The sequence below is a fragment of the Pelecanus crispus genome, chromosome 8 (assembly GCF_030463565.1).
Source record: "Pelecanus crispus isolate bPelCri1 chromosome 8, bPelCri1.pri, whole genome shotgun sequence".
NCBI lineage: Eukaryota > Metazoa > Chordata > Aves > Pelecaniformes > Pelecanidae > Pelecanus > Pelecanus crispus.
This window is the reverse complement of record NC_134650.1, coordinates 11,904,087-11,931,076: the sequence shown is the minus strand read 5'-3', so window position 1 is coordinate 11,931,076 and position 26,990 is coordinate 11,904,087. Positions and strand designations below refer to the sequence as shown.

The 26,990-nt window shown below is 50.7% G+C and overlaps 1 protein-coding gene across 2 annotated transcripts; it reads right to left on the bottom strand.

Annotated features, from left to right (window-relative positions):
- Positions 1-19,237: 19,237 nt before the first annotated feature.
- On the bottom strand, positions 19,238-20,939 carry NKX2-5 (NK2 homeobox 5). 2 transcript variants are annotated; one of them, XM_075715731.1, is made up of 3 exons: positions 20,645-20,939; positions 20,042-20,044; positions 19,238-19,845 (listed from the first exon to the last, which is right to left on the bottom strand). In XM_075715731.1, exons 1-3 carry the CDS (start codon positions 20,937-20,939, stop codon positions 19,238-19,240), a joined length of 906 nt encoding a protein of 301 aa, XP_075571846.1. The 2 variants fall into 2 exon arrangements, with proteins under 2 accessions (XP_075571846.1, XP_075571848.1); XM_075715733.1 differs by lacking the exon at positions 20,042-20,044.
- Between the last annotated feature and the right edge of the window lie 6,051 nt (positions 20,940-26,990).

The window sequence follows — 26,990 nt, the reverse complement described above, 5'->3', positions numbered from 1 at the left end:
CTGAACACCTGTGGAAAAGGGGAAAATGCCTGGAAGTTGGCCCTCAGTGTGTCAGAAGCCAGACAGCACTGTTGGATATTTAGCTGTGTTGCCAGCATGTGGTTATCGGGCTGTGAATGCAGATGTGATCCTGGTCTTCATTCCTACGTGGCCATGGTGGAAAGCCTGTGGGCGGGAGCAGGCATCTGCCGGGTAGCCGTGTTGCCATAGCCAGGATCGTGGGCATCTCCCCAGTACATCCCTGAAGTGTGGCATGAAGGTCACTTCCTAAGCATTTAGTTAGATGTATGTTTTCAAGGAAGGTCAACTTCTAGTGACTGCAAAAAACCATGGACCTGAGGGAAAGAATTGGAAATAGTTTTAACATATGGCATAACTGTGCTGAAAAGACTGATTTTATTTGACTTATTTATTGGTTATAGTGTCAGCAAATACAGAAATATTACAGGATAACTCTCTGTGGGAAAACAAATGAAGAGTGTAATATTATTTATTCTTTTCCCCCTCTAAGAATTGAGGGGAAATCAAGTCTGTATTTGAAGTCCTACTTTTGAAATGCTTTCCACATAACTGGCTTTACCAAAATGGAAGGGTGAATTCATAGCTTGGAAGTTGCTAAAAATGTCTCTGCCAAATGTGCACGGCTGCTATCACATGCCAAGTGGTCCAGAGCAAGCCAGCAAGTCAGGCTGGAATCTTTGGGGGCTGAGAATATCCAGGGGGCATGTGCATACTTGTCTACAAATGTGTGGGGCTCTTCTTTGGAAGGGGTGGGGGGGAATCAGCTTACCGTTGCTTCATCTCCCCGTTTGTAATGGTGTGACTCCACTAGAAGAGAAATCTTAAGCAAATATTTTAGCAAGAGGTGGTGTCTTTGTATATTGCTGCACCAAGCCCTTCACGTAATTTGTGCCTGAGTGCTTGCTGTGTTTCTGTGCCTTAAAGGTGAGATAAGTGTTCTCCAAATAGGCAGCAGGTGCTGTGTACCACAACCAAACTCACTCAGTGCTGCCAGAGCAAAGTGGCAGCCGCAGTACAGGCCAGTCCTGATGCTCTGCAGTATAAATGCCAAGTATCCCCCAATGAATTTCTTCTAATTGCTGAAAGGCTGATGCAGTTCTTCCTCTGAGGGTAGTTGGTGAGAACAGGAACCTTGCTTGACAACTTAGCCCTTCTAATAGGGCTGGAAGTTTTCTCTGCTGTTGTTCAGTGTCCCTGGTTATCCATGTTTCTCAGAGTTGCAGACCAGTTGAGGTTGGCAGGGACCTCTGGAGGGCATCTGCTCCAAGCCCCTGCTCAAGTAGGGCTACCTAGAGCTGTTGCCCAGGACTATGTCCAGATGGCTTTTGATTATCTCCAAGGATGGAGACTTCACGATCTCCTGGGACAGCCTGCTCCAGTGCTCAGTCACCCTCACAGTACAAACATGTTTCCTGATGTTCAGAGGGAACCTCCTCTGTTTCAGTTTGTGTCCATTGCCTCCAGTCCTGTCACTGAGCACCACTGGAAATAGCTTGTCTCCCTCCTCTATGCACCCTCCCTTCAGGTATTTATATACATGGATGAGATCCTCTTCCCCTTGATAAGAAGCCTTCTCTTCTCTGGGCTGAACAGCCCCAGCTCTCTTGGTCCCCGTTCAGTCCTTATTTGTAATTTTAAGTATGGCACTTTTACATTAGTTGAGAAATAATTTCAACTTAAGAGGTGGAAAGAGCTTGTATTCATACTTTAAATTTTAGTACATTTGGTTCTCATTTGCAGCAGTTGACAATATCATTGAATATTTCTCAATCATGTACATCTTAAGGTATGCTTGTTAGGGAATAATGGGATCAGTTGATGATGATGTGATCTTTCCAAGATTTGATGGCTGCAGGATTTGTCACTTATCTATAAAGAAATAAGAAGGGTAATTGAACCTGAAATGTTCAGAGGTGGAGAAGTCAGACTTCTCATCTTTCTCTGCTGTGTACTGCATTGCGCAAAGCTTGGTGAGGAAAAAAAAAAATGCCAGTGCTTCCTGAAAACAAATCTCAAATCACATCATTTAAACTCATGTTGTGTAAGTAGCATAACTAGCTACTCTGATATCTGGAGCAGAATCATCTTTATCTTTTGAGTTGCCCAGTGTACTGTGAATGTCCACGCTCACATCAAATATTCACTGAATGAACACTTCCCAAGCTGCCGGTCAAGCAGAGGTGACCCATTCCTGAAAACTGATGTTCTCCTGGTTGCAGGCTGTGCTGGGATCTTTGACTCATGGACTAATTGCAACTGGGAGTCACATAACCAGTTATTACTCCATGTGCTATCTCTGCATCTATCCCATTGTGCCGTCAGGTTTTCAGCTGTATAAAATGCATTCAAGGGCTCTTGCATCATCCTACTGCTATCTAAAGCTGTTTGTGGACTGGCTTAATGCAGGTGTCTGTCCCCTGCAGCTGATTGTGGACTTGCTTAGGCTGAGACTGTTACACTGAATAAACTAAACTTAATTATTATCTGCTTGCTTATATAAAATGGTACAAACAGGGTCTGGGCTGCTCTGTGCAACAAGGCAAATGACAGTCCCGCTGAGCTGAGGTTTTCACTTTCTCACAGGAACGTGCAATGGAAGAATTTGTGCCAATTTCTTTGGGTGATGCATTGAGAGAGATGCTCTGGATGTGCCGGGCGCTGTAACTGTGCCTTGAAGATTTCTTCCGCATAGGGAGCTGCAGTCGGAGGAAGGGCCTGGGAATCTTTATTGACTTAATTGGGTTTAGGGCCTGACCCTTCGTGTGGTGTACACTGAGATCTCCACTCAAGTTAGCAGAGACACAGCACGTGTGGTTAATATTAAAGTCCTTTACTGTCTATAATTATTCACACTTCTGCAAAGTCACTGGAAAATGTTACCTACTTGTGTCTGTGTGTCTCCATGTAAATGCACTTGGTTAAGGGCACTGAAGCCCGCACTGGTTTCCCAGGCTAAAGTCCCTCCTCTGTGCTATGAGCTGGGCTGCTGGTCCAACCAGCATGAGCAATATGCGGAATAAACTCCCAGCTTCTGGCACCATGTGATCATGAAAAGTATCAAATTCTACACAAGCAGATATATGGTCTTCACAGTAGCAAACAAAGACATTAAATGTGAACCCTATGGAATGCTTCACAAAAAAGCAGCTTTTTATTTTATTTGCCTCTGGTTTGGGGTTTGCTTTTAATGTCATGATTTTAAGCCTATCATGTAAGTGTCAACTGCCTAAATCATAACCTTGGAGCATTTGTGATTGCCAGTTTCTCTTTGCCTAGCTACATCCTCACCCACTGGCTATTCCCACTTACTCCACGTGAGCAGGAAGGGCCCAGCCTGGCCTTCCTGGGCTTGCATCATGTTGAGGAAAATGGCACGGTTCCAGCGTAGACCTTGGGTACTACTCTAAACCAAGAGATGTGGTAATCACGGCTGTGCGTCTGCCTCAGAGTGATGTCTTGGGTGCTAAAATGCTGGTTGAATGATGAAGCTCATGCAGCCATGCAAAGTCGTTAAAAATAATTCGGTAGAAGCTGTGAGAAGCAAATCTGGTGAAGGTCTCTCCATGGGATGCTGTGACATCTCGCCATAGCTTAGACCACCACAGTCTCTCACTTCCACTTGGGCTTCCTTTTATTTTTAACCTTGCAATGTGAGACCGATCAGATGTTATCACTCCTGACCTTTGTCTCCTCCTGCAACATCAGAGCTGACTTGCGTATCCCACTTATCTCCGGCTTGTAGAGGCTGCCAGGCGGGGACTCGGGCTGCGCCGCGGTGCTGCGGAGCGCTTTGCCCTGCGCTTGGTGTCGGTGGCTGCATGAAAGGAAAATGCCACTCGGCTGCTCTGAGCCTGGCCTGGTGATAATGCTGCGTGCGTCCCTCTGGTCCCGCGATAAGCGCCCAAAGGGCAGGCAGAGAGAACGTCTCCTCAGGGATCAGCGCACACCAGGCCCTATAGATAGAACCACATATATATAGAACAACATGAAAGCTTTTTGCTTTCTTCTTTTCAACAGCATGATGGCTAAGTATCACATCCAGGGACGCTTTCGGACCTGACCCCTCCAGGGGTCTGGTCTCATTGTACCCGCAAGTTCTTCGGTTTGCATTGTCCCAATGGGAATGGAGATGTGAAACCAAAACCCGCTGGGGCTGCAAAGCGTTATTTTGTAGCCCTGATAAATGCACAAAGACCTGGGAGGGGTGGATTGGTTTCCCTTTATCTTCAAAATGGACAGTGGGACAAAATTTTTCTGTTTGGGTTATTGGCTTTTCATAGGTGTCACCCAACTACTATACAGTTATTGCTGCTGCTGATGGGAGATAACTCTGTCAGTGGCATCTAGGTGCTGACATTATGGCTAGCTAGTCCGAAATGAAGATAAGATTTTGCTATATTGAGTAAGTCTATTGATCCAGTTGGCCTCCTGTCCTGATAATAGAAAATACTTGATGTTTCCAAGAGAAGCGAGCCTTCCCCTGTTCTGTATATTGTTATATATATTGTATATATATAAAAATGACCTATTTTATATATATTAATGCTCTGTATTTTGGATTAAATAGTGAAGAATTCCTTTCTGAGCCATGTTCTTAAAAGAATGCTGCTTTTGCTTCTCTTCATTTGGATATAAAATTGCAAATGCTGCTAAGGATCATAATGTTATTCCCATTTGTTTAAATGTCAGAGATTATATTTGAAAATAGCTGAAGCAAAAATGCAAGTAGCTCAATGCCAATGACTCCTGGCTTTCACTGACTGGTTTGTGCCAATAATCTGTCTGCTTATTCAAAACCAACCAGCCAAAAAAAAGGAGATGGGGGGGGGGGGGGGGGAGAAAACCCCCACAATTGTCTGTATTCAGATTTCTTTAAAATAGTTTTGTCTTTGCACCAGTGTCTTTGGTAATTGCCAGCTTTGACCCAAACTTAGTTCCTGATCTTTCACAGACTTCATGGTAAATAACGTTGTAGACAATTGGGTAATATTCATGCTCAAAGACAGCAAGTGGGAATTTACATTCTCATTACTGCAGGTTAATTAATTTCTGTAAAGATGTGGGTGGATATTTAGGTTTGCAGATTTCAACAAGAGCTTCTGGTCTTATCACGTGGTCAAAAAGACATTACATTATGTGCCTCTTAGAGGATTCCAGAAAAGATAGTGAGCTTTGGGAGAGAAATTACCAGTTAGGAAAGCATAACACCTGGAGCAATAAACAGTGAATATAGAATACTCCTCTCCAAAAGCAAAAACTTTTATTTTCAGTACTAAGCTCTAGATGAAGATTTTGCTTCTGCCTCTGCAAGAGGGAAGTGGCAGCAGAGCTATTTTTGTGGATTAAAGCCAAAAGATATTAGCAGTACGTTCTGCACTCGCTCACAATGCGTAGAGCACTGGCTTTAGTGTCGTTGTAGTAATAACCACACATGATTGTTAACTAACATATCTGAACCTTAGTCCTGTGAGGTACCTTGTCCGTGACCCTGTGGGAGAAAAAGTTCCCCTGGGTGAACGGAGCTGCGGGGTCCCTCGTACAGTCCAGGCACAGCTCAGAGGTGCTGCAGCTTTTCTAGAAACGTGTTCGTCAGCCCCAGACGCTGCTGGTGACAAATGACATTTTCTTTGCCTTTGTACACTAGGGCGTAAGATGTGACGTTTACATTCAAGATCAATTATTTTTAACTGAAGAACGATAGCCCTGCGTCTAAATTATCTCAGAGCTTAATTCACATCAGTTAAAACTTTTCAAAGGCTTATTAAAATTCCTTAAGTGTGTCCAGCTTATCAGCAGTTGAGTGTCAATGGCATTATACAAATGTTGCTATTGGAAATAACTGTTAAGTATTGTTTGACTATATTATTCTCATACATATATATATATATTACGCCTGTGACTATTAATACTACTTAGTACTTACATGACTCCTTTCATCTGGTGATCATAAGGCATTGCCCAGGGAAGCAAGTACCGTTCTCCCCTTTCTAAATATGGGAAAACTGTCACGTCCAGTGGCTGTGTCTCATACTTGGGTTTAACATCTTCCCCTGAATCCTGCCAGGCTTGGCTCTCAGTCTACCCTGTCATTTTTTAACAGGACTTCATTTATTTGTGCTGCTGTAGCACCTAAAGCTGCACCCCAGCACCCGGGCGGTGCTGTCGTCTGTGTGGGCAAACACAGGGCGTCGGCAATGCTGGAAAATGGATAGATCAACATATAGATGAACATACACTGGTAGATGTGAAGCAGGGAGGAGGTGATACTGGGCTATGCAGAAGACAGTGGCAGCAGTTGCTGAACTGATGCAGAGCAAAAGAAAGTTTGAGAGGAGTGAGGAAGGGGTTTTTGGAGGGGAGAAGGCTTTGTGGCTCTTTTCTGATGAGTGTCCTTGTGCCAGCAGGAAATCTGGGAAAATCTGATCACAGACTCTGGCATTAACATCTTGATGCTGTGGGAGAGGATGAAAAGGGGAGGCACAGTCTCTGAAGGGCTATGATGGCCACTAGCTCCATGGTCCTGTGCTAATCCCCGGCACCGGTGAGGGAGGAAAAAAACTGGTGGTCAAATAAAGGTGCTGCCTGCCCTGGCATCCGATACAGCTGCAGGAGGTTGGGTTGGGATTGTTGACGTGCATGTGTGTATGAATATCCAGTTGGAAATGCTTGGGATTAGTTTGTGAGGGTTCTTATGCATTTCTGCGCCCCCTCCCTGCAGTGTAAACATATAGTTCCTACCCTTTCTCAGGCAGTGGTGATTTTATACACATTTGTATTTACTTCACATCGAAGTTCTGTACGCTGAATGCTTTTTAACTGATCGTTTATTCCAGAAACCGCTAGGTAGCACTGTGAAACAAAACTCTGCCGAGCCCTGCTCCATTTCACTGCTTCCCTACCCAGCTGGCCTCAGCAGAACAAAGACAGTGCAAATTCCAGGATATTCAATATGAGTAAAGATAGCAAGGGCGGGCTTAAAACTTTCTCCAGTGTTGTGTCCACAGTTGCATGTGGGAGAAACCAGCCATGGTACCAATATTACTCTATGCGCTATTAAATGTTTTGGGTACTATTCAGTAGAATACTCCAGTGTGTACCTACCTTAGGCATGTAAGCTGCCTGCTTGTGCTGATGAAGCAGACCAGAGGCTGACACAGATGAAAGCCCCAGTTTGGAAGCAGCAATATGTGCTATGCTTTATTCTGCTTATAAATGACTGTTAGCACCGAAACTCTGCAACGCAGATGCTACAAAGATTTCCGAAATGATTAATCTTTGTGCTTTGATGCAGACAGCTGCATGTTATAGCCGAGCTGCACTGTACTCAGATTTATTGCACATTATTCTCATAATAAGCATTTTGCTCGCATAAAAAGTCTGGAATATAATTTTCTAATTTTAATAGAGAAATTATGAATGGAATCTAATGTATTAATTTTTAGTTTGATACTCAAAATTATTTTCCATTAAACTCTGAGTTTCTTCTATCTTGATGAGATCTATTAATTCCTGAGATCCATTATATTTCTAATTTTTACTGGAATATACCACAAAGGAAAATGTGTTATCTTGATCTATTATGTTAAGGGTTATTCTTCCAAAGAAGTGGAGTCAGGTAAAAATCAGGTTTTGATTAGTATCTTGTTTTTATTGGAATTGCTTTATTTATATCAAAGAAATCCTTTGGATTCTTAATCGCCAAATTATTTTAAAAATAAAATTGGCAAGTCATCTATTTTAACTTTTGAGCTTCAACAAGTTAGTAAGTTAAATTTCTGCATTTTGCTCAACTTGACTCAGTATAGTTGACTGTATAATAGCCTAACTGTAGAACAGCTCAGGCACATTTATATTTAAATACCCAGCAGCTAACTGTAATGTGTGTGACTGCATCAGCGCCATATCACTGCTTTTTAAAATTAGACCTCGCTCTGGCTGCTGCAGGGAGAGGAGATGCGATAAAGGGATTGAGCATCGTGCTCTGCAATAACTGTTGGGCTTAAATGCTCGAGTTACAGAAACACTGAGCCGCCACCGCTGCCAGAAAGGTCCACGTGGTCCCTGGCTTCAGAGGTCAGGTGTGCACGCTGGTCATTGTCAAACACTTTGGAGAACTTCAGCATCAGCATTAGCTGAGGAGCTGGAAATGAGGACAAGTAAATTCTTTTTTGTGTCTGCTATGGCCATACCTAATGTAACGGGTTTTCTACCTGCAAAATAATTATGTTCACAAAAGTGTTTTTTGAGTTGGGTGTAATCCACGGCTGTCGGGGAAATACATGGAAAGTGCTGACCAAAAAGGGCAAAGTGTTTATACTAAAGGCTGTCTTTCATCTCATGCAAGCCAAAGATGCCCCAGTTTAAGCTGAAATAAAATGTCCTTATTGTGCCCTGACAAGGGCCTGAATTGCTTGATGTTTTCACCTTTTTATAGGTTTGGCCACCCTGGCTTACAGCAAAAAAACATTGTGGCATCACCTGTTGCTCTAACCGTGTCTGTTAACACTTGCTGGGCGGTTGCTTTACCTTGTCTGGTTACTTCTGCAACATCTGCAAGCAAGTTATGTGGTATTTTCATCCCCCTGAGGATTTATGGTGACCTCTTGGGGACCTTAATCATTGGATCAATACACTCCTGACACCTGTAGATCAACATAAACTTGACCCTTGGTCTTGACAAATCTATCACCACGATGCCCTTTTTTTTAAAGTACCCCCATCGTGGGGAGCGGAGAGGGTTTGTGTTGGACAGAAGCAGTGATGGTGGCAGGGCAGAGCCCCGTCCATCTCAAGGTCAAAAGTCAAAATGATAAAGGAAGCGCCCACCTGCGGTACCCAGGCGGAGTGCCGGGTAAAGGGGAACAGCTCAAGGAGAGGTCCCTCCAGGCTTTTGGGGTAGAGCCAGGTCCCCAGCAGGACTGGTGACTTGCCAAGATGCTGGCCCTGCGGATGATCCCAATGTCTGGGGAGCAAGCTCTGTAGAACGCTGTATTCGGTGAAAGCGCTGTTCCCTTCCTCGGGGACTTCTGATAAGACAAGATCTGCTGCTTTAAAAAGCTGCTGGTTGTGCTCATCCTATCTTTAGCTCAGGTCATCGGAAAGCGTTTTCTCTTTTGAAAAGTCAGTTCCTCTGTGCAGTGGCTTTCCTGCACTCACCCCCCACCCCATCCATTTTTCCATCCAAGCACTCTGAAGCAGGGATTTCTGTCCGTGTCTTTGCAGCCTGCCCGCGTTCAGCAGGTGATGGAGGACCCTCATTCCTCACCTGAACTCTCTGTCTCTGTAATGCGACACATGAGGTTAAATGGCCGTCTCGAGATTCTGCATCAAATGAATATCAGAGTTAGAATTAAAATAGGGTCTTCCCAATTTCAAGATCTCACCAGCTCTGTTTACTGAAAAAAAACAAAGCAACAAGCAGTGTATGCTGCAGCAATAACAAGCATAGGTAAAGAGCACTCCTCAGAATAACTAATTACAGTAAGGCTGTATTTTCAGAGTGGTTTGGGTTTTTTTCTCCCAAAAAAAAGTTTTCCACAAAATGTCAGTGACTCAAAAATTCCTAAGTCATCAGTTCTGTTTTTAAGAAAAAAATAAAAATATCGAATGAAGTCCTGTGGCTCACATTATTTAGAGGCGATTCAAAATCAGGTGAGAAAAACATTTTCATTTTCCTTCAGAAGGTGGGTGGGATACTGGTATCCTAGTTGATACAACAGAAATGGTCTCGAAGAAGACTTGATTTGAGAGCATCTGTCTAATGCATTTTGAAGAGGATGATGCTCTTCAACTGGCACACGCTAAAATCTGCAAAATTTGTGTGATGTTGTTTCACTTAAAAAAAAGAAGAAGAAGAAGAAAGAATAAGGTGATGTAAGTGGGAACTAATTGCTTGAATGGCCTCGCCAGTCCCAGACACCTGTACCTCAGTCTAAACTTGACTCCTGTCACTTACGCTCCTTGAGCATGTCACGTTGACTTCTGGATGAAAGGACTGAGTAGAGCTAATGAGTCCCAATGTCTTGATTTCAGCTGCAGTTGGGAACAGCTGCATGAAGGAAAGGAACCTGCCTGGAAAATGAAAGGAATGGCCATCTGGGAGGCAGGGGGAGGAGGAGAAAATAGTCAGGAGACATTTCCTTCTGCTCTGCAGTTAGTCAGGGTCTCTGTCTTTCAAGACAAATCTTGGAGGGCCAACTTTGCTTTCCTGAAGAAGAATCTTTAAACCAATTAATTTTGTGCTTGTAGTAAGGGTGCATTTTATTACTGGGAGCAAATAAGTGTCTGACTTTGGCAAAATACCCTCTCTTCTGTTTTGGTTATACACTGAGGTTTGAATGGATCTACCCCCAAAATACCTTTCTACACAAGACAAGTTGAGCACAGTGGTATTGACTTTCACTAGAAGAGCATTCTATGTCACCAGAACTGAGATCATGGCTTCTCTGCGCTATAAAAGGCCTTGAACTCAAGTTTGGGTCTGAATTACGTGACATTCAGAAACATATTTGTACCCAGCCTTTGCTTTGGGAGCCCACTTGCTCCACCTACAGATTTTTAAGGCCAAAAAGGACAAATAAGATGGTCTAGCCTGATATCTTCTATGATACAGTCCAAAGTGTCTTCCTCCTTATGATTTCTTACCCCTTCTCTGTTTGAGTAGATAAAATAGCAGTATGGTACCTACTATCCAATACAGCTATCCTTGCAACGAACCTTGTGTAACTCTTGCCATGACCAAGCAGTTAGTAAGTCAAATGCACTGGGGAAGAAACGTGTGTCATGGTAATGATGGGTATATGTGTTTCCTAAGTGTAAGTAGATGGAGTCAGGGTAAAACTGAAGTTCTTGTACACCAGGGGTCCAAAGACACTGAATTGTCATCTTCTAGGGGAAAAATAAGGGAAGCCTTGGGTGTGTAAAAGGTAAACCGTTTCCATTTTCCCAGTGATTTTTATGTGATTTAAAATAAGATTGGCATCTGAAATGGATTCTTTTATTCAGAAATCTTCACCAGGGCTCAGCCATCGGTGCAGGAGCTTTGATGTGAAACTTTGGGGTTTCACCTCTAACACTCCCTGATCTTCTAAGTAACTTGAGTTAAATCCCTGTTTCTGGATGTATCATTTCATCAACGTGTGAAATGGTGGTCCCAGTAGCTTGTAGGGATGGTGCTCAGATAAGTAACACTTGTGTGGGGGGTGCTTTGAAATGCTAATCTGAAAGAACTAAAGAAGTGTAGTTCATTCTTGTTTTCTAATAGGACCTAAAATAGTTATTTGGTGGCTGTAGCCATCAGGTGTTGTGCATGCCCTGCTGATCCCCCAGCGCAGGATGGGTTACTGCCGCACAGGTTGATTTCAGCATGTGTAATCTGGACACGCACTGCCAAAAGCCATCCGTCATCTCCTGTTGCGACCTTGTACCACCTGTCTGTCCCATGCAAGGCCAGCAATTAAAATGTAAGGTAATGAAGACAGCAAGACATGAAAGGGCTTTTCACTAGCTGATCAAAGGGGCACAGCACAGTGTTTTCACAACCAGAATATTGAGACCAATAGGACTGGAAATGTGGTTAGGAAAGAAAGAAAAGCAAAGAGGGTATTTGGAAATTAACCTACAACTGTCTCTGTCATTCCAGTGTGCTGCACTAGGGGCAAAAGTGTGCACTTACTTTTTTTTTTGGTGGGGAAAATGATTAAGTATTTACTTTCATCTTGTTACACAGGAAATAATCTTTGTGTGTATAAAAATGAAATGCTATAGATAGTGTTGCCACTGAGGACTGAATAGGGAAATTTGGCTTCCAGTTCTAATGCTTCATTGTGTAAGAAATCATTTAGCCTTAAATTCTCAAGGTGAAACACTGGTGGGCTCTAAATTGGTGTCTAACCAGACAAATGTAGTCACTTCAGGCCTGGCTCTCAGAGGTGCTGATGACCAGCAGCTCTCACTGATTTTTTTTTTTTTTTTTTTTTTTTTTTTTTTTTTTTTTTTTTTTTTTTTGTGCATCTAAAAGAAGAAATTAGCCCGAGGTCCCAGACAGGCACGCTGGATGCCTGTGAGTGTCGGATGAGAGATATGGCAGAACATCTCTTTTTATAGCAGCAATTCCTCTTTCATGTCTTCAGAACTACAGTGAAGTAAAGCAATTTTTTTGGCATTGCTTGAAAAGGGCTGTCTGTAAAGATGCCAGTCAGGAACCTGCATGCTGAGCACGGCTGCATGTGTGGCATCTCTGTATGTTTAGTGGCTATAGGATGGGGGCTCTTGCAATACCCACTGATATACACTGATGTACAGATTGCTTTCTGGGCATGTGATTGGGAAGAAAAACTCTGATGTACCCCTTAACCCAGAGCAAGTATAAAGACTCCTCTAAGCCTCATAACCAGAAATAAATAGCAGAAGGATACTGGAGCCTCAGCATGGGAGGATGCCAGAAATGTAGCTGGGTGTCAGCATGTCCGTCTACTTCCACTCTGAGCGCTCGTACGCTGTCCGTGTCGGTATGAGAATCTTCAGTGGGATTAACCATGTCCGTAAAGTGAAGTGTGTGTAATTGCGGAGTGGATCTGGACCTGTCTCTGTGGGTATGCAGCGGAGAGGGAAGCGGCAGCTGACACTGCACAATGAGTAAAGCAGTACATGAAACCTCAAGTCAACCAAGATTTATATTTTCCTTCCCTGAAATAGCATAAATCATCTCATTGATATCATTAGAACTGACTTTCTGAAGCCAGGCAGTAGGACTTCGTTCTAATTTTTTTGTACTTAAAAATGTAAGAAACTCTCTTCTTTGACTGAAATGGTTTTGGATTTTTTTTGTGACCTGTTTTTTAACGGCTTCTCTCGATGACAGCCAGCCAGCACTATGCACATGTCTGTATGCTGCACCTCCACCGACTGCAGCGACTGCTCTGAAAGAAGCTCTTATTTTTCACAGATAGTAAGGAGTACAAAAAAATCCTGGCCAGGAAGGTGGGACTTGGGGGCAATTTCTAGGAGCCAGTACTGTGACTTATTCAAAGCTTATGCTGGAGGACAATGGAATCTATTTAGGAAATATCTGCTGTGCTAAAATAAACTATGGTATATTCTTGTGGCAAGAGAGTGCACCAAATCCTATTCCCAATACGCAGAACACCTAGAAAATGTTTCTGAGAGTAGGTGTTTTACACTGGGGAAGTTAATCATATGCTAAACAATCAGATTTTTTTTTTTAACCAAAACTGTGAAATGCCTTTTGTAAGTTATGTTTGTTACGTTTCTTACTAGGTAGTAGTTAAAGCAGTTCACAGAATTTGAAATACTTGACAAACTTGCTTTTCTTTTCCTATTGGAGCCTGTTAACTCCTGACCTTGCCCACTGTACAGTAGTATCATTCATGCTTGTGTCTCCTTCAGCCTTCCCATCTCCACAAATAGTAATTTAGCTCCAGGATGTCTCTATGAGACCAATTAATTTTATCCAACCCTAAGAAATAAAATTATTTTTGGCCACTAAGAGATTCTGCCCCTTTGCAAGTTAGTTTTTATTTTGTACACCTTATTTTTCCAGCACATCAAACTAAACAAGGATTGAGCGATCTCTGCAAATCATATTGGTGAACCCGTGCGCTTGCACGGCCCCTGCTTACAGCTCTGTAGGAGTGAGGGTCTGCCTATGCTGACCCAATTGCAAACATGATGCCCCTCTCTAATGGACCTGTGAAAAGTGCCCAGATCGTCTGACTTACGGACCTGTGGTTTAGCCATTCACCCATGCTGCTTTGTTGACACCAGAAAAATGTTATTTTAAGCAGAGATGACTTAACAGATGTGTTACAGTCTCGGTGGAGTCAGTGCATCAATCGTTCAGCACGCAGAACTGGTTTAAAAATGCCCTGCTTTGCTTTTCTGAATTTTCATTTCTTTTCCTGGGTTTATGTCAGCTTTTTCTCTTGCTCAGTTTCCAGGAAACAGTTTCTTTTCTGTCTTATTCTGCCTCTTAGTGTATTCATCCAGACTCCATTGACATGGCTTGTATGTGATTTGCAGTTCCAGTAACTCCTTTACGCAAAGAGAGAGAAACTCGCCTATTTTTACTCAGCCAGCCCATTGGCTCTAGTGGCCATTTAAAGCAACAGTCTGGGGCAATTCTGTGCAGTACTATGATGGAAATGGTAGAGATGCTTTAAAACTGGTCGATTAGCTAAGGCACAGCCTTCACTGTAGCTAGAAGCAGCGGCAGTAATCTAGTTCAGCTGGTGTTTTGCTCTGTGTTTTCTGAGGACTGCAGTGGGAAGCAATAAGAGGGGTGTGTTTGAAAATCTTAAAGATCCCTTGTTGGTACCCAGAAGGAAAAAATCTGTGTGGATCAGTGCACTACCCATGAAGTGGAGGAAGCAGTAAGGATGAGACCTCTATAGAGGCTGGACTGGAGTTTCTACTAAAATAATAAAGCAAGCTGTTTTCAGAGATGAAAAGCTGGTGGTGGGGGGAAAAAACCACTAGAATTCGCTTTGGTGTGCAAGTGAACTAGGGAGAGGTTAGGAAAGGCCTTTGGCTAATGGACTGCTCTGAGGATGATCTTGTCGTGAAATGGGGCTTTCTTACTGAATGATGCTCTGGAGTGGCAGGGTTTAAAATGACTGCAGGAGACAGGTAGTGATTTTCAATTAACTTACTCCATGTCACTTTGCTAAACCTTGATTGATTAACTTTCACAAATGTATTGCCAGTGCTTGATCTTCTGTTCAGAGAAATCTCCGTTTCCTTCTCTTTCTGCATCAAAATGTGGCATTAAGTTTGTGTTGTAGTAAATAACTAATCACCCAGGAATGAAAAATCAGACTTTAGGCTGAAAGCCTATCCCTTTCTCACTCTGGAGACAACGTGGAGTAGCATTTTTAAAGGTGTTGATTCTTCTTAATAATCCCCATTAACAAGAAATCACTTACTGCTGATACTGATCTAAACTGTTGTCAGCGAGATGAATTAGGAGCAGGGGGCTAGGGAGAGAGGGTTGTTGATCTGTTGTTTTCCTGCTGGGCTTCTCAGGAACATTGAAACATTTAGCTAATTCCTGCCAGGACCATATCTCCTTGCTTTCTGACTCCAAAGAGTAGCTTCCTATGTGAAAACTCGTTGAACTTAAGAAATAAAATTCCGGCCACAGATGCACTTTAGGAACTGCAGGGGTGTTATTTGGGAAAAACAGTTACTTCAGTTTCTACAAAACTGCTAAAGGCGAGGGATTTGGTATCAGCCCCTTACAGCTGACAATTTATTCCTGTACAAATTGTGTGAATTCCAAATAGTTTGTGTAAACCCACCATATGCAGTTTGTCTGAAGAAGACAAGTGGTGCTGAGCTGTGCTTGCTCCCATTACCTTCAGGTGTAGTTGGGGCACTGAATTCTTCTAAAAAAGCTGGTCTAAAACAGAGAAACGAATGCCAGTGCCAGGCTGTGCAATCCAAAAAAAAAGCTGAGGAAAGGACAGTGAGATCAAATCCAAGTGCAAATCTTATTAAAACCTCCTTCCTACACCACTTAGCATGCCCCCAATCACTGAGAGGATCTCTGATTTCAGGTTCCCTGGGGAAGTGCCAGTATCCTGTGCTTCCCTCTGGAATAATTTTTTCGAATTACCGTTTTTTCATATGGCTCTATAGACATGAAACACTTCAGGCTCAGGCAGAGAAACATCTCAAGTTTGATGCATTCAGTTTTGCTAAGCATTTGAGAGGATCGGACTCAGGAGGGCACATCACCATGCTGTGGCGTGTGCCGACAGCCTCGGTACCTTCAGAAGTCCCGGGGAGACCTTTTACCGCCGCCTGACCCTGTTGGCAGTACTGGCTGCCGAGGCTGTTCTTGCCGTGGAACTGCAGCCGGAGGTGAGGCAGACCTGGAAGAGCAGGACTGGCAGCAATGGGGTGCTTCTGCATGTGAAGACAGTGAGCCCCCCCTTGGCCAAAATCAGCGTGCTGGGGGTTAATTCCTGCTATATATCTCTCTTGCACTTCCCCGTAATCCAACTAATGAAAGATCTTTAACTGTGCCTCGCTCTGCGGCTGCTGGTGCCTCTGCCAGAGCTGGGCTGCCGCACTGCGCTTGGCCTCAGCCAGCTGCGGCTGTGTCCTCTGCCTAAATCGCTTTCTGAACTGGCTCCAAGGCTCCAGCTGCTGTTCCAAGCCCCTGTCTTATCCTGCCCTGCATCTGCTCGTGATGCAATTCCCGCAGGAATGGGGAAGCGTGGGGAGGAGGGGAGCGTGTGAGCAGTGGTGTGGGCAGGGGCTGTAGTACGTCCATCCCTCTTGAGAATGAGCACGGTGCAGTCCTGGAAATCAGACCCAAAGCCGGCGCCCAGAACAGCCTCTGCAGAGCAACAGCAGGCTAAATCCCACTGGACAGTCGGATTCCCTGATAGCTGTAGCTCTGAGATACTATGGGAGGAAAATAAACAGATTTGAAGAAATTAAGGGATCTGATGACGGGAAAGGATGTTCAGAGTATGTGGAGAAGGGTGCTGTGTGGATGTGTGGAATTACTTTTTCCTGTGGCTTTTCCTGGAGTGTCAGTGCAGTGCATCTTGGTAGACCACTTTTAAAGGGCCCTACTGAGGGCCAGCTTCTGAAAGCACTGGTTCAAGTTTTAGCTAATCTTAATGCTTTCCCTCACGTTAACTCAGGACTTGTCCTGTCTCCTGAGGGCTCCCTGTGAGCTCTGGTCCTGGCCGAGCTCTGCAGTGGCGGGACCCAACTGCCAGTGACGCCAACGTCACAGAGTGGGTGGCAGTACTATGCCCATTTTACAGATCAGGCAAACTGAGGCACCAAACTGTGACTGCCCCACAGCATCCAACAGTGGCAGAGTTTAAACCCAGCTTTCTCCTGCCCCCTCCCATGCTCTTTGCCTGGAGCTCTCTGGAAGGTAGACACCCTTGGCCCTCTTAGCAGAGTATTTTCTGGCTAACCTGCTGCCTCTCTACCATCTGCTGAAGTCTGTGTGTCCTTCCAATGCAAAGCCTGTGTGGGAAGAAGGCAAAAGTCATCGTGCAGCCAGGGATCCCGGGGCTGGAGACGTTCCAAATGAGGAGAAGTAGCCTTTGCTTCTTCCCGGGCTGCACGGCTGTGGGGCTGGCCCCAGCTCCTGTGCACTTAGGGGCAGGTAGCCCTGTGTCCCTGCTTCAGGCTGGCAGGCTCAGGTCCCCTTTGTTGTAGCAGACCCAAAGTCCCGCTGGGCTCTGGGGTAAGTGCCCCCAAGGCAGACTGTCCTGGGGGGTGGCAGAAGGCCACCCTTTGCCCAGCCCTGAGCCCCAGACAGGTGTCTGTGCTCCTCGCTGCATTAGGGGCTTTGCGAGCAGCACCCAGGGCTCCTCTTCCATTTGCAGAGATAGGAAGGAGGTCGGAGCTCCTTATCTGTGCAATCCTACCTTCGGGGGGGGGGGGTGTGTGAGCTTGGTCCCCTTGGGAAGGAGGGATAGAGGCTGCAGGCGGCTTCCATTCACCGGCAGCCTTTCATCCTGTGTCCCAGGGCCACAGCCATGCTGTCTCCATCCCTGTTTACTGATGGGGCCGATATGGCCGTGGCAGGAGAGGTTGCAGGTTCCCCTAATCGCCTTATCACCGGGCCGGACAATCTCAGACACTCAGAGGATGTTTTGACTGCGCTGAATTACAATGTTTGTTGTTTCTCACTCCCAATAATTGACATTTGATAGCGACTACTGTAAAAGCGGCCGAGGGGCTGGGGCTGAGGCAGAGGAGAGGCAGGGGGCCGGGCGGTGGGGAGCCCCGCTCGCCGCCCCTGGGCAGTCCGGGGGCAGGCGGGGGATCTTTGCCCCTCTCCCCCACGGGGCCAGGGTGCGGAGGGGCTGCCGAAGCCTCCCGCGGAGGCGCTGGGGGCAGTTCCCCTCCGGCAGAGCCCGGATCCCCTTGGTTTGTGGTTTGGGGTGTTTGTACCCCCTTGCATTGCTTTTCTGTGCAGGGAGGAAACCAGCCGCTCGCTCCCCGCTCCCGGAGACTCGGAGCGACGGGGTCACCGCCGGCGGGGGAACGGGGCCGGCCCCGACCCCAGCCCGGGGGGGGACGGGCCCCGGCCCGTGCATAGCGGTCCTGCCCGGGCTGTGGGCTCAAAAAGCGGCTTTTAAATTATTTTTTGAAAGACGTTAAAATGCAAACACCGTTTGCACGCGTCAAAACGGGAATTGCTGAAATTACGGGAGGGCTACACAAAGCGGGGGGGGGGGGGGGGGCGCAGAAGGGGGGCAGACCGGCGGGGAAAGGACCCCGGGGAGGGCGGCTCGGCACCCCACGGCCCCCCTCGCAGGGGGCTGCTGGGGGGCCCGGGCCGCACAAGGAACGCCAGGGACGCGCAAGGTTAAGCCACTCACTTTAATGACAACTCGCTGATCTCCGTCAGCGTGTACAGCAAAGGGAAACACGTCCGAACGGGCGGCGGGGCGAGGGGCGGACAGTGCATTTCAATACTAACTCACGTTTTAGTGCATAACCCTACGGGGACCTGGCAGGTCGGAGTGTCTGTACTCCTGGGCCGGGGTGGGGTGGGGGGTCTGTCCGCATCCGTGCGCTGGCGAGAGCCGCCGCCGGCCCCGCTCCCGGCCCTGGGGCCCGCGGGCACAGCCCAGGCCGGCGTTTGTAGCCTCGCAAGGGGAGACCTGGGGGCTGGCGAGATGCTGAACTGGCCGGACAGCGGGGACCGTATGGGAAGTGCAAAAATTGAATGTGGATCTCAATGATAATTAGTATAGAGTAAAAATTAAACAAAAAAAAAAAAAAAAGAGTTGCAGGGCTTGGCTCGCTGTTGTTGGGAACAAGTCAAGCAAAATGACCGGCTGCTTTGTAGGAAGGACGGAGGGGAATTACCGGGGCGAAGGCCCCGGTGGAAGGGGGAGCGAGAGGGGCCGGGGCCGGGCGCTGCCGTGGGTCGGGAGCTGCGGGCAGCGCCGAGCCTCCCTGCGCGGTGCCCGCCTGGCCCCGCATGGAGCGCAGCCGTCGCACGAAATACCGAAGACCTCCCCGCTGGAAATGGCCGCCACGCTCGTGAACTCCGCCGGGATGCTACATTGAACTATCCTCATCCCCCCGCAGCCTGGAAATGTCCCGAGACCGGCTCGCAGGCGCGGCCGAAGCCCCTCCATCCCCGGCCCTGGCGTCTCGCCGGTGGCCGTGGTCCGCGGAGGGGAGCAGGCTGGGCGCGGGGGCGGCTCTACCAGGCTCGGATCCCGTGCAACGTGGAGATCCCCGCGTTCCCCTGCGGGATGGGCGTCTGCACCGAATTCAAGTCCCCTACGCTGAAGTTCATGAAGTTGTTGCCGGCCGCCGAGGGCTGCATGGTCTGCATGGACGGGTAGTTGCAGTTGTAGTTGGCGTTGCAGGCGGGGCTGTTGTAGTTAGTGTACGCGGGGTAGGCGTTGTAGCTATAGGGGTTAATGCTGACATTGTACGGCGAACTGTAAGGAGAAGACTCCCCCAGGCAGGGCTTCCCATCGCGCACCAGCACCGGCACCGCTATCCGCCGGGGGGGAGGGATGCCCACCATTTCGAGGGTCTGATCCTGTCTCTGCCTTTTGCATTTATACCTTCGATTCTGGAACCAAATTTTCACCTGGGTGGAGGTGAGCTTTAGGACGTTCGCTAGATGGTCTCTCTCGGGAGCCGAGAGGTATTTCTGCTGCTTGAACCTTCTCTCCAGTTCGTAGACTTGGGCTTGGGAAAAGAGGACGCGAGGTTTCCTCCTTTTCCTCTGTCTGGGGCGCTCGGGATCTTCCAGGTCTCTTTTCTCCTGCTCCAGGCTCTTGTGCAGGGAACACAGTTCTGCAGCAAAATAAACGGGCAAAGGAAAAAGGGGGAGTGGACAAAAAAGTGCAAAACAAAATTAAGCAATGTTCAATCAACCGCGTGCACCCTGAGCGAACCGCCCTTCCCCGGCCCTTCCCCGGCCCTTCCCCGGCCCTTCCCCGGCCCTTCCCCGGCCCCGCTGTGCCTCGGCCCCGCAGGCCGCCGCGGCGACCCGCTCCTGGGGCAGCGGGGCCGGCCCTGCCCCGCTCTTTAACTACCTCTTTAGCAATTTTCCGTTGATCTTTGCTTGTTTGACAACAAGGATGCTCCGTGCACTGATCTGCGTCGCGACCGCCTGTGCCACAGCCTGGACTTACGGCACGTAGCCTTTGCACCGAATCCCACCCCGACCCCGGGGGCGTACGCTCCGCCGAGCGGTTTAGAAATGAGATGGGTCTCCTGATTTCTCTCTGGACAAGCCCGAGGCCTCGCCTACCGGCCCGCAGCTTTGCCCGTCCCCCCGGGCAGCCGGCGCGGCCCCGGCCCGGCCCGGGGGAGGCGCGGGGGTCGCCGGGGCCGGGGGCCGCTCCCCGCCGCGCCGGTCCCGCTGCGGCACGGCGGGGCCTGCGAGGGATGAAGACGCTGCCGCTCCCCGGGCCCCGAGGCCGGGCGCGGTGCCGCCCGCGCTCTCCCCTCTCCCCCCGCCGCCCCGGGGAGCCCCAGCCGCCCTCGGCCGAGCGCCCAGCCCCGGGCTGGCGGCCGCCTTCCCCCTGCCCGCCCTTCTGCCTCAGCTCGGAGGCCACCGGCCGGCACCGCCGTCGCTCGCTGGCTGTACCTTTCTTGTCCGCCTTGGCGTCCTTGGCCGAGTCCATCTCCACGTAGCTTTTAACGTAGTAGGAGCCGGGGAAGGCGGCGGCGGTTTTGGCCGGGTGCGCCTCGGGCAGCTCCTCCCGCAGGTCGGGCAGGGCCGGGGGCTCGGCGCTGAACGCCTCCTGCTTGAAGGTGGCCAGCATGCAGGAGGGGGAGGACAGCGAGGAGAGCTCCATGGAGGCCAGGCCGCTCTGATGCTGCTCCAGGTTCAAAATATCCTTGACCGAGAAGGGTGTCGTTGTCACAGGGCTAGGAAACATTGCGGAGGAGAGCGGGGCAGCGGCCGGAGCCCAGGGTCATGGAAAAGTAGGTGAGGAGCAGCCAACCTGGAGCAGTGGTGGAGCGTGGGCTCACGGAGGGGGCACATAGCATTCCCGCGAGTAGCCTTGACTTGTGCACTGGAGGCAGGTAGGACCAGACCATAAGGGAAGGGAAGGAGGGACTAGGCAGTTTTTGGGTGACTTTAGCTTTCTATTGGCCAACATTGCAGTGATGGTATGAGAGATGCAAAGTTCCATGTCACCTAATATAGTAATACATCTCAAAAACATCCCCACTCATTTAAAGGGGCGGCACTGTATTTATCCAGCTTTTTCCCCGCCGAGTTTGTTGATCCATTTAAAAAAAAAAAAATCCAGAACGGCCTAATGTGTACAAAGCCACTGTCTGATGCCATCTATCATACAGTCAGATTAAATAAACAGGCCGGGAGGAAACCATCAACCAAATATGTGCTGATTTCATTTTTTTTTTTTTTTTAAGCGAGGGAACGGAGGTTTCGTTTTTAGTATTCTGTAATATCCGATCGCAGGAACTAAAAAACAGGGGTTCACTGTTGTGGGAAGCGCGCTCAAGGGGAAATCCGCGCTTAAGGTTTATACAGATACTCTGAAGCAGCACAACGCCCGCAAAAGCCAGCTGAGAGGCGAGAACCCCTAAACAGACCCTGCCTGGCTTTGGAGGGGGAAATGCCGCTTGGGTTTTCCCCCCGCCTGTTTGTAAAGCTTTCAAACAAAAAAATCAGCACTGTCTGGGAGAAACAAAACAAAACAAACCCAAAACAACAACAAAAAATCCCCCAAAACCAACCCAAACCCAAAACCGCGGCTTGAAGCTGTTGCGAAATATACAGGGGTGCTGGGGGCAAGAGAGGGGCAAGTCAAAGCAGCGGACCGCTGGGCTGCGGCCGGGGGCGAGCCCCGGTGCTGGCCGGGTCCCCGCAGCCCGGGCGAGCGCTCGGCTGCCCGCAGGCCCCTGCATTCACGGGGCAGCAGTGGGAGCCCATTAATTTAACGCGTTTGGAGTCGCTAAAATAAACCTTAGCGGCGAAGTCGCAGGTTGAGGAGGGGCGTTACGGCGCTTTCTGGCTTCGGGGGGCGAGGAAAAAAATAATTTAAAAAAAAAAATTTCCTTTAGTGACTTCTTCGGTGCGGACCGCCCGTCCCCGCTGAGCCCCGGCGCGGCCGCGGCCGGCGGGGGATGAGGCGGGGGCCGAGCGGAGGAGCCCTGCGGGGATGCGGTGAGTCGGGGGGTCCCTCGGCCGGGCCCTGCCCGGGGAGGCCGTCGGGTCGCAGGGCGAGTTTTTGCAAATCCTTCCTCCTCCCGCAGACGGAGGAAACCCTCCGAGGCGGGCGAAAACGCGGACACCTGCCCGCAGCTGCCCTCTCTGAGCTGCTCCTTCCTGAACGTACCTGCTGCTGTCCCCACTCCCACTCCAACCCCCCCCCCCGAGATTTTGTGTGTCGGCACCCCCGGGCTCCCTTCTGCGGAATTTAGTTAAGGATATTTTTGCGGGCGATGCTGTGACCTTGGTCCCGCTCCCTGGGGGCCGCTGGCCGGTGCAGCAGCAGCCCCGGCGCTGGCAGCCGCTTGCTGCAGCCGTCTGCTGGTGTCCTGGGAGCGGCTTGTCCGCGAAGCGGGTCCCGATCGTGCGGGGACAGGTGGAGCGGCCAGCGTGCGCTGAAATATTGCCATGTCGTGAGGGGAGGGGGGCGGCCAAGCCGCCATCTCGCTCTTCGCGGCTGCGCTTCCTGCGGACTTCCCCGGGAAGCGGCTCGGAGGGGATTTTCCTCGGTTGCAGGAGAAGGGATGGAGTGCCCGGGGAAGGGGGGGGCAGCCCGGCTCAGGCGAGGGGCCTACGGCGGGACTTTGCCGGGTGTCTGCGGCATCCCTTGCCCTCTGCACCGCCCGGCGGTCTTTCTAACCTCGTTGCCTCCTTTTTATTACGAGCTAATAGGAATAGGTTAGATAAATACCGAAGTAACGAAGTGATCCCGATTCCCCCCCCTCCCTGCCCCCCGAATCCAGACCCGCGGCCGCAGGTTCGCCTGCCTCGGTGGCATCCACCTCCCTCCGGACGGGGTCCAGCGCCCCCTTCCTCCATCCCGGGCCCAAAACGCTTTTCCCAGGCCAGGCCCGGAGCTCGCAAGGCAGTGCCCGCCCGGGAGGTCCCTCTCTGCCCGGGGAACCCGGAGGGCAAAGCGGCCCCGAGGCGGGGGGGGTCCGGTCCCGGAGCGCATCCCCGGCGGGGCGGCCCGGCCGGCGGGCTCGGCTCGGCGGCCACGGGGCGGAGAGCTGCGGCCGGCGAACTGCCATTAACTGAGGATTGACGGGCTTCCTCCAGACCCCCAAATCACACGGCGGCTCCCGATCGATGTGGGCCCGGCTGCAGAGGGTGGAAGTGATTAATTGAACGATAAGCCGGAGCTATCATTTGGAATGTCATTAATGCGTCGGGGAGACATTCATTGGAGACAGACAGCGTTATCTCCGCTTTATCTTCAACAGTGCATCACTTTTAATACTGCAGTTTAGAAACAAATGGGGGCTTTAGCCTTAGCCCTTCTCTTCGTGTTTATATTTTTGGAAGAATCACAACTAGCGGGAGTCCTGGGCTCGGCCCCCTGATAAATGAACATTAGCACTTTTTAGAACTACTGTATCAACAAAAAGAGCTGCAGGGCCGCAATAATTGGTGAAAAAGCAAACACTCCGCAAAGAGAGGCCGGGTCTGCTCTGTGTCCGGCTGATTGATGAATAAGTTACTGACATACAGCAGCTCACGGACTTTCCGGGTCGGGGCTCAGCACCCATTCCCCCCCGCCCCCGCTTTCTCCCTTTCCCGGTGCTCTCGGGCAGCCCGCTGGAGCCAGGCTCCCGCCGCAAACGGCGTCTCGGCCGAGGGCAGCCGAGCAGAGGGGACAAAGGCGACCGGGTCACCCAGATCCGGACCCTGCTTGCAGCCCGCCCCCAGCCCCTCGGTCCCCGCCCTGCCCAGCGCGGGGTGACCGGCCCGGGTGTCCCGGCCGAGCCCCCGGGGCAGGCGTGGAGGGGAGGCATCACCCGCACCTCGAGCTCACCCGCACCACTTTGGCCCTCCGTGGGGTCCCTTTTGATCGCAGGCCGGCGGGTGCGAAATTAGAATCGCGTTTAAGTAACACCCAAAAAGGAGTAAAGGGAGACAGGACCCCGGAGGAGCGCCCTGAAACACCTTCTCCAGCCCACCCATCCAGCCGGGACCCAGGCCCCGTGGGTGTACGTGGGGAGACGGGGTGAGCAAAGCCGTTGCTGTTTTCCTGGCTGCAAGGGGAAAGCGGGGGTGCCCTGCTCCCTCCCGCCGCCCCCATCACGCCTTTGCAGGTTGCTCTCGCTGCCCCCCGGCACTGAGCCTGGCCCCCACGCCCAGAAAAGCCCCTCGCAGGCGAGGGCTGTCTTCCACACCCGCTCGTTGCTTTTCTCCGGGATTGCTAAATTAGACTCTTTTTTTTGTTGTTGTTGTTAAAAAAGAAAAAAAACAACAAAAAAACTTTTATTGCTGAAAACAAACAAAAACCGCCAATCCCGCAATTAGCTCCGGAGAGCACATCCTCTCTCCCCCCGAGCTTTCGACACCTTGGACTGTTTAGAGAGAGAGAGAGAGAGAGAAATAGGGCCTTTTTAAAAAGTTTTCCTCTTAATCCCAGTCGGTTAAGATGTCCAGGGCCCCCTCCCGCTCTAATTCCCGGCTATCTCCCGAGGACTCTGTTTATACCTCACCAGTAAACGCCGGGGTTTGAAACCTTGTCGCTAATTGAGTGCGAACACTTCAGGTGCTATAGATTTGTTAAGAGCCAGTAGTCCAGAAATAGCCTATTAGGGTTTCCTTGGGAGAACTTGTGCCAACCTCCCGGTTCCCATCGTGGGCGGCGGGAGCCGCTGGGACCTCGGGATCTCTGCGGGTCCCCGAGGGCTCCCCAAGGTCTTTTGGGCAGTTATTTCTTTCAAACGATTGGATAAGGGATGCTACAAAACGGGGAGCCCTGGTTGAATAAATCCTCCCGGCGTGATAGCTGATCTCTGTGCGTGTCCGCCGTGGCGGGGTCCCGGAGAGGGTCTGGGGGCTGCGGGGGGGCCGCGCTGCGGGAGGCGGCTGGGGCCGGGGGAGGGTTTGCTGTCACCCCTCTGGATTTCTGCAGAGGAAAACGGCTTTGGAGCTGTCCAGGCGCTCCACTGCGCTGCAGCTAAAACCTTCTTCCTTTCTTGCTATCCCCCCCCTTTTTTTTCTTGTTTTCTTTTTTTTTTTTCCCCCCTCCATTCTTTTCTTTTTTTCCCCCGGTCCTTTCAAGCTCTCACGAAGCCCGCCTTTCCCGGCCGCCCCGCGGTGCCCCCAGCGCCGGGGCTGCTGGCGGGGAGCGCAGCCCCGCTCCGCGGCCCCGGCCTCCCCCTCCTCGGGCGTTGCGCAAGAAAAAGGGAGTTTTGACCTTGAGGCGACGGCGGCCTTGGCGAGGGGCCTCGCCTCTGCCCGCTGCTCGGGGCCGCTGCGCCCTGAGCCGGGGGGGCTCCCCCGGGGCAGCCCCGCTCTCCGCCGCCGGCAGGTGCGAGGCGGCCGCTGCGCTGCCGTCCCCGCCGCCGCTGCTCGCCCTCCGGCCTTCGGGGCTGCTGCCCGCCGGTGTCGGGTCCCAGCTCATCCCTGCCGCGCACGGGGGAGAGCGTCGGGCCCGTTCCCTCCGTGCAAACCGGCTGGAGAGCGCGGATGCCGCCGGGCGGGCTGACGCCGGGGCACCGAACGCCAATGCAGCAGCCAGAAAGCACCGAAGTCTCTTCCCTTTATTTCAGGACAATTTATGCAAAGCCCGGAATAAAACCGCCCCGCGTTTTTTTCGGTTTTGGCACCCCCGCCCGCGCCGTCCGGGCAGGCGGCGGGCAGCGCCGGGACAGGGCTCGGCCGCCGCTTTCCGCCTCCGTCGGTGACTCGGGCGGGGTGACCTGGGCAGGGGGACTTGGGTGGCAAATGCCACCGTGGATTTTCCCCTCCTGCCCTGGGCTCCGTGCCTGGAATCTGACAATTAAGCTGGCTCTTGCACCTCGGGCGCTGGAGGTGGCTTTTTTCCTCCCGGCTGAAGCGAAAGCTGGGAGCTGGTCTGATGAATCAAAAGCTTTAATTTTATCCTGCCTATAACTTTTTCTGCCTGTAACTGTGCTGGGTTCGCTGGTGAAGAGAGCGCGATCTGGGATTTCGTCGTCCTTCCCACTGCCCCTCTCCCAGCGCCGGGCGTCTCTGCAGCGATCGCGTTATTAACGCGGGCTCCGGGATCCGCCGCTTTTCCGCGCTCGAGTGAAAGGTTTTTAACGCGGCCGGTTCATTACAAAAGCGCTTGTTCGTTGCGTTTCCAAGGCGGAACGCGCACAGGGCAGAGCAATACGGTTATGGTAGGGACGGGAAAGTTGAAACGACCGGAGAGACGCTCACGTTTGGAAATGCAACACGGGTTTGACACACCGGTGTCCAGGCACGGGCAAGAAAACTCTTTGACAAACGAAATACCTTCCAGGCACCGTGAGGCGCGGGCTCTTTCGAAGGACAAAGCTCTAAGTGCGGCGGGGCTGCCCTGCCCTCTCCCTCGGAGCTTTGGCCCGATCTGCCTCCCCTGGGCGGGAGGGATCCCACCGGCTCCAGTGGGAATGGGAGCAGCGCTTGGCTGGGAAGCCTGAAAGCGCCCGCAAGGATTTCAGGGTGTTTGCAGCTTGTCTGTCCGCACGATGTTTTCCAGAGGAGATAAAGGTCTGACTTCTCGGATACTTCCTGCTGGCCGTGCAAATCCGATCCGTCTTGCGATGTCACCGTGCGCGCTCTGCGCTCCCCGGGAGCCCGGGGGGGCCGCGGGCAGGGCCGGGGCAGCGGGGCCCGGCTCCGACCCCCCCCGGGATCCGGGTCTGCCCTTGGCCGCGCAGCGCGGAGAAGGGGAGCGCAGCCTGGAGGGGCGGCTCGGGGGGAGCCACATTTAACATGAGACGGTGTTTGGGCTTTATTCGTCCTAAAAGCGACACCACCA

Coding starts and splice junctions, on each gene's coding strand:
- NKX2-5 (XM_075715731.1), bottom strand. CDS start 20,939: ATGTTTCCTAGCCCTGTGACAACGACACCCTTCTCGGTCAAGGATATT.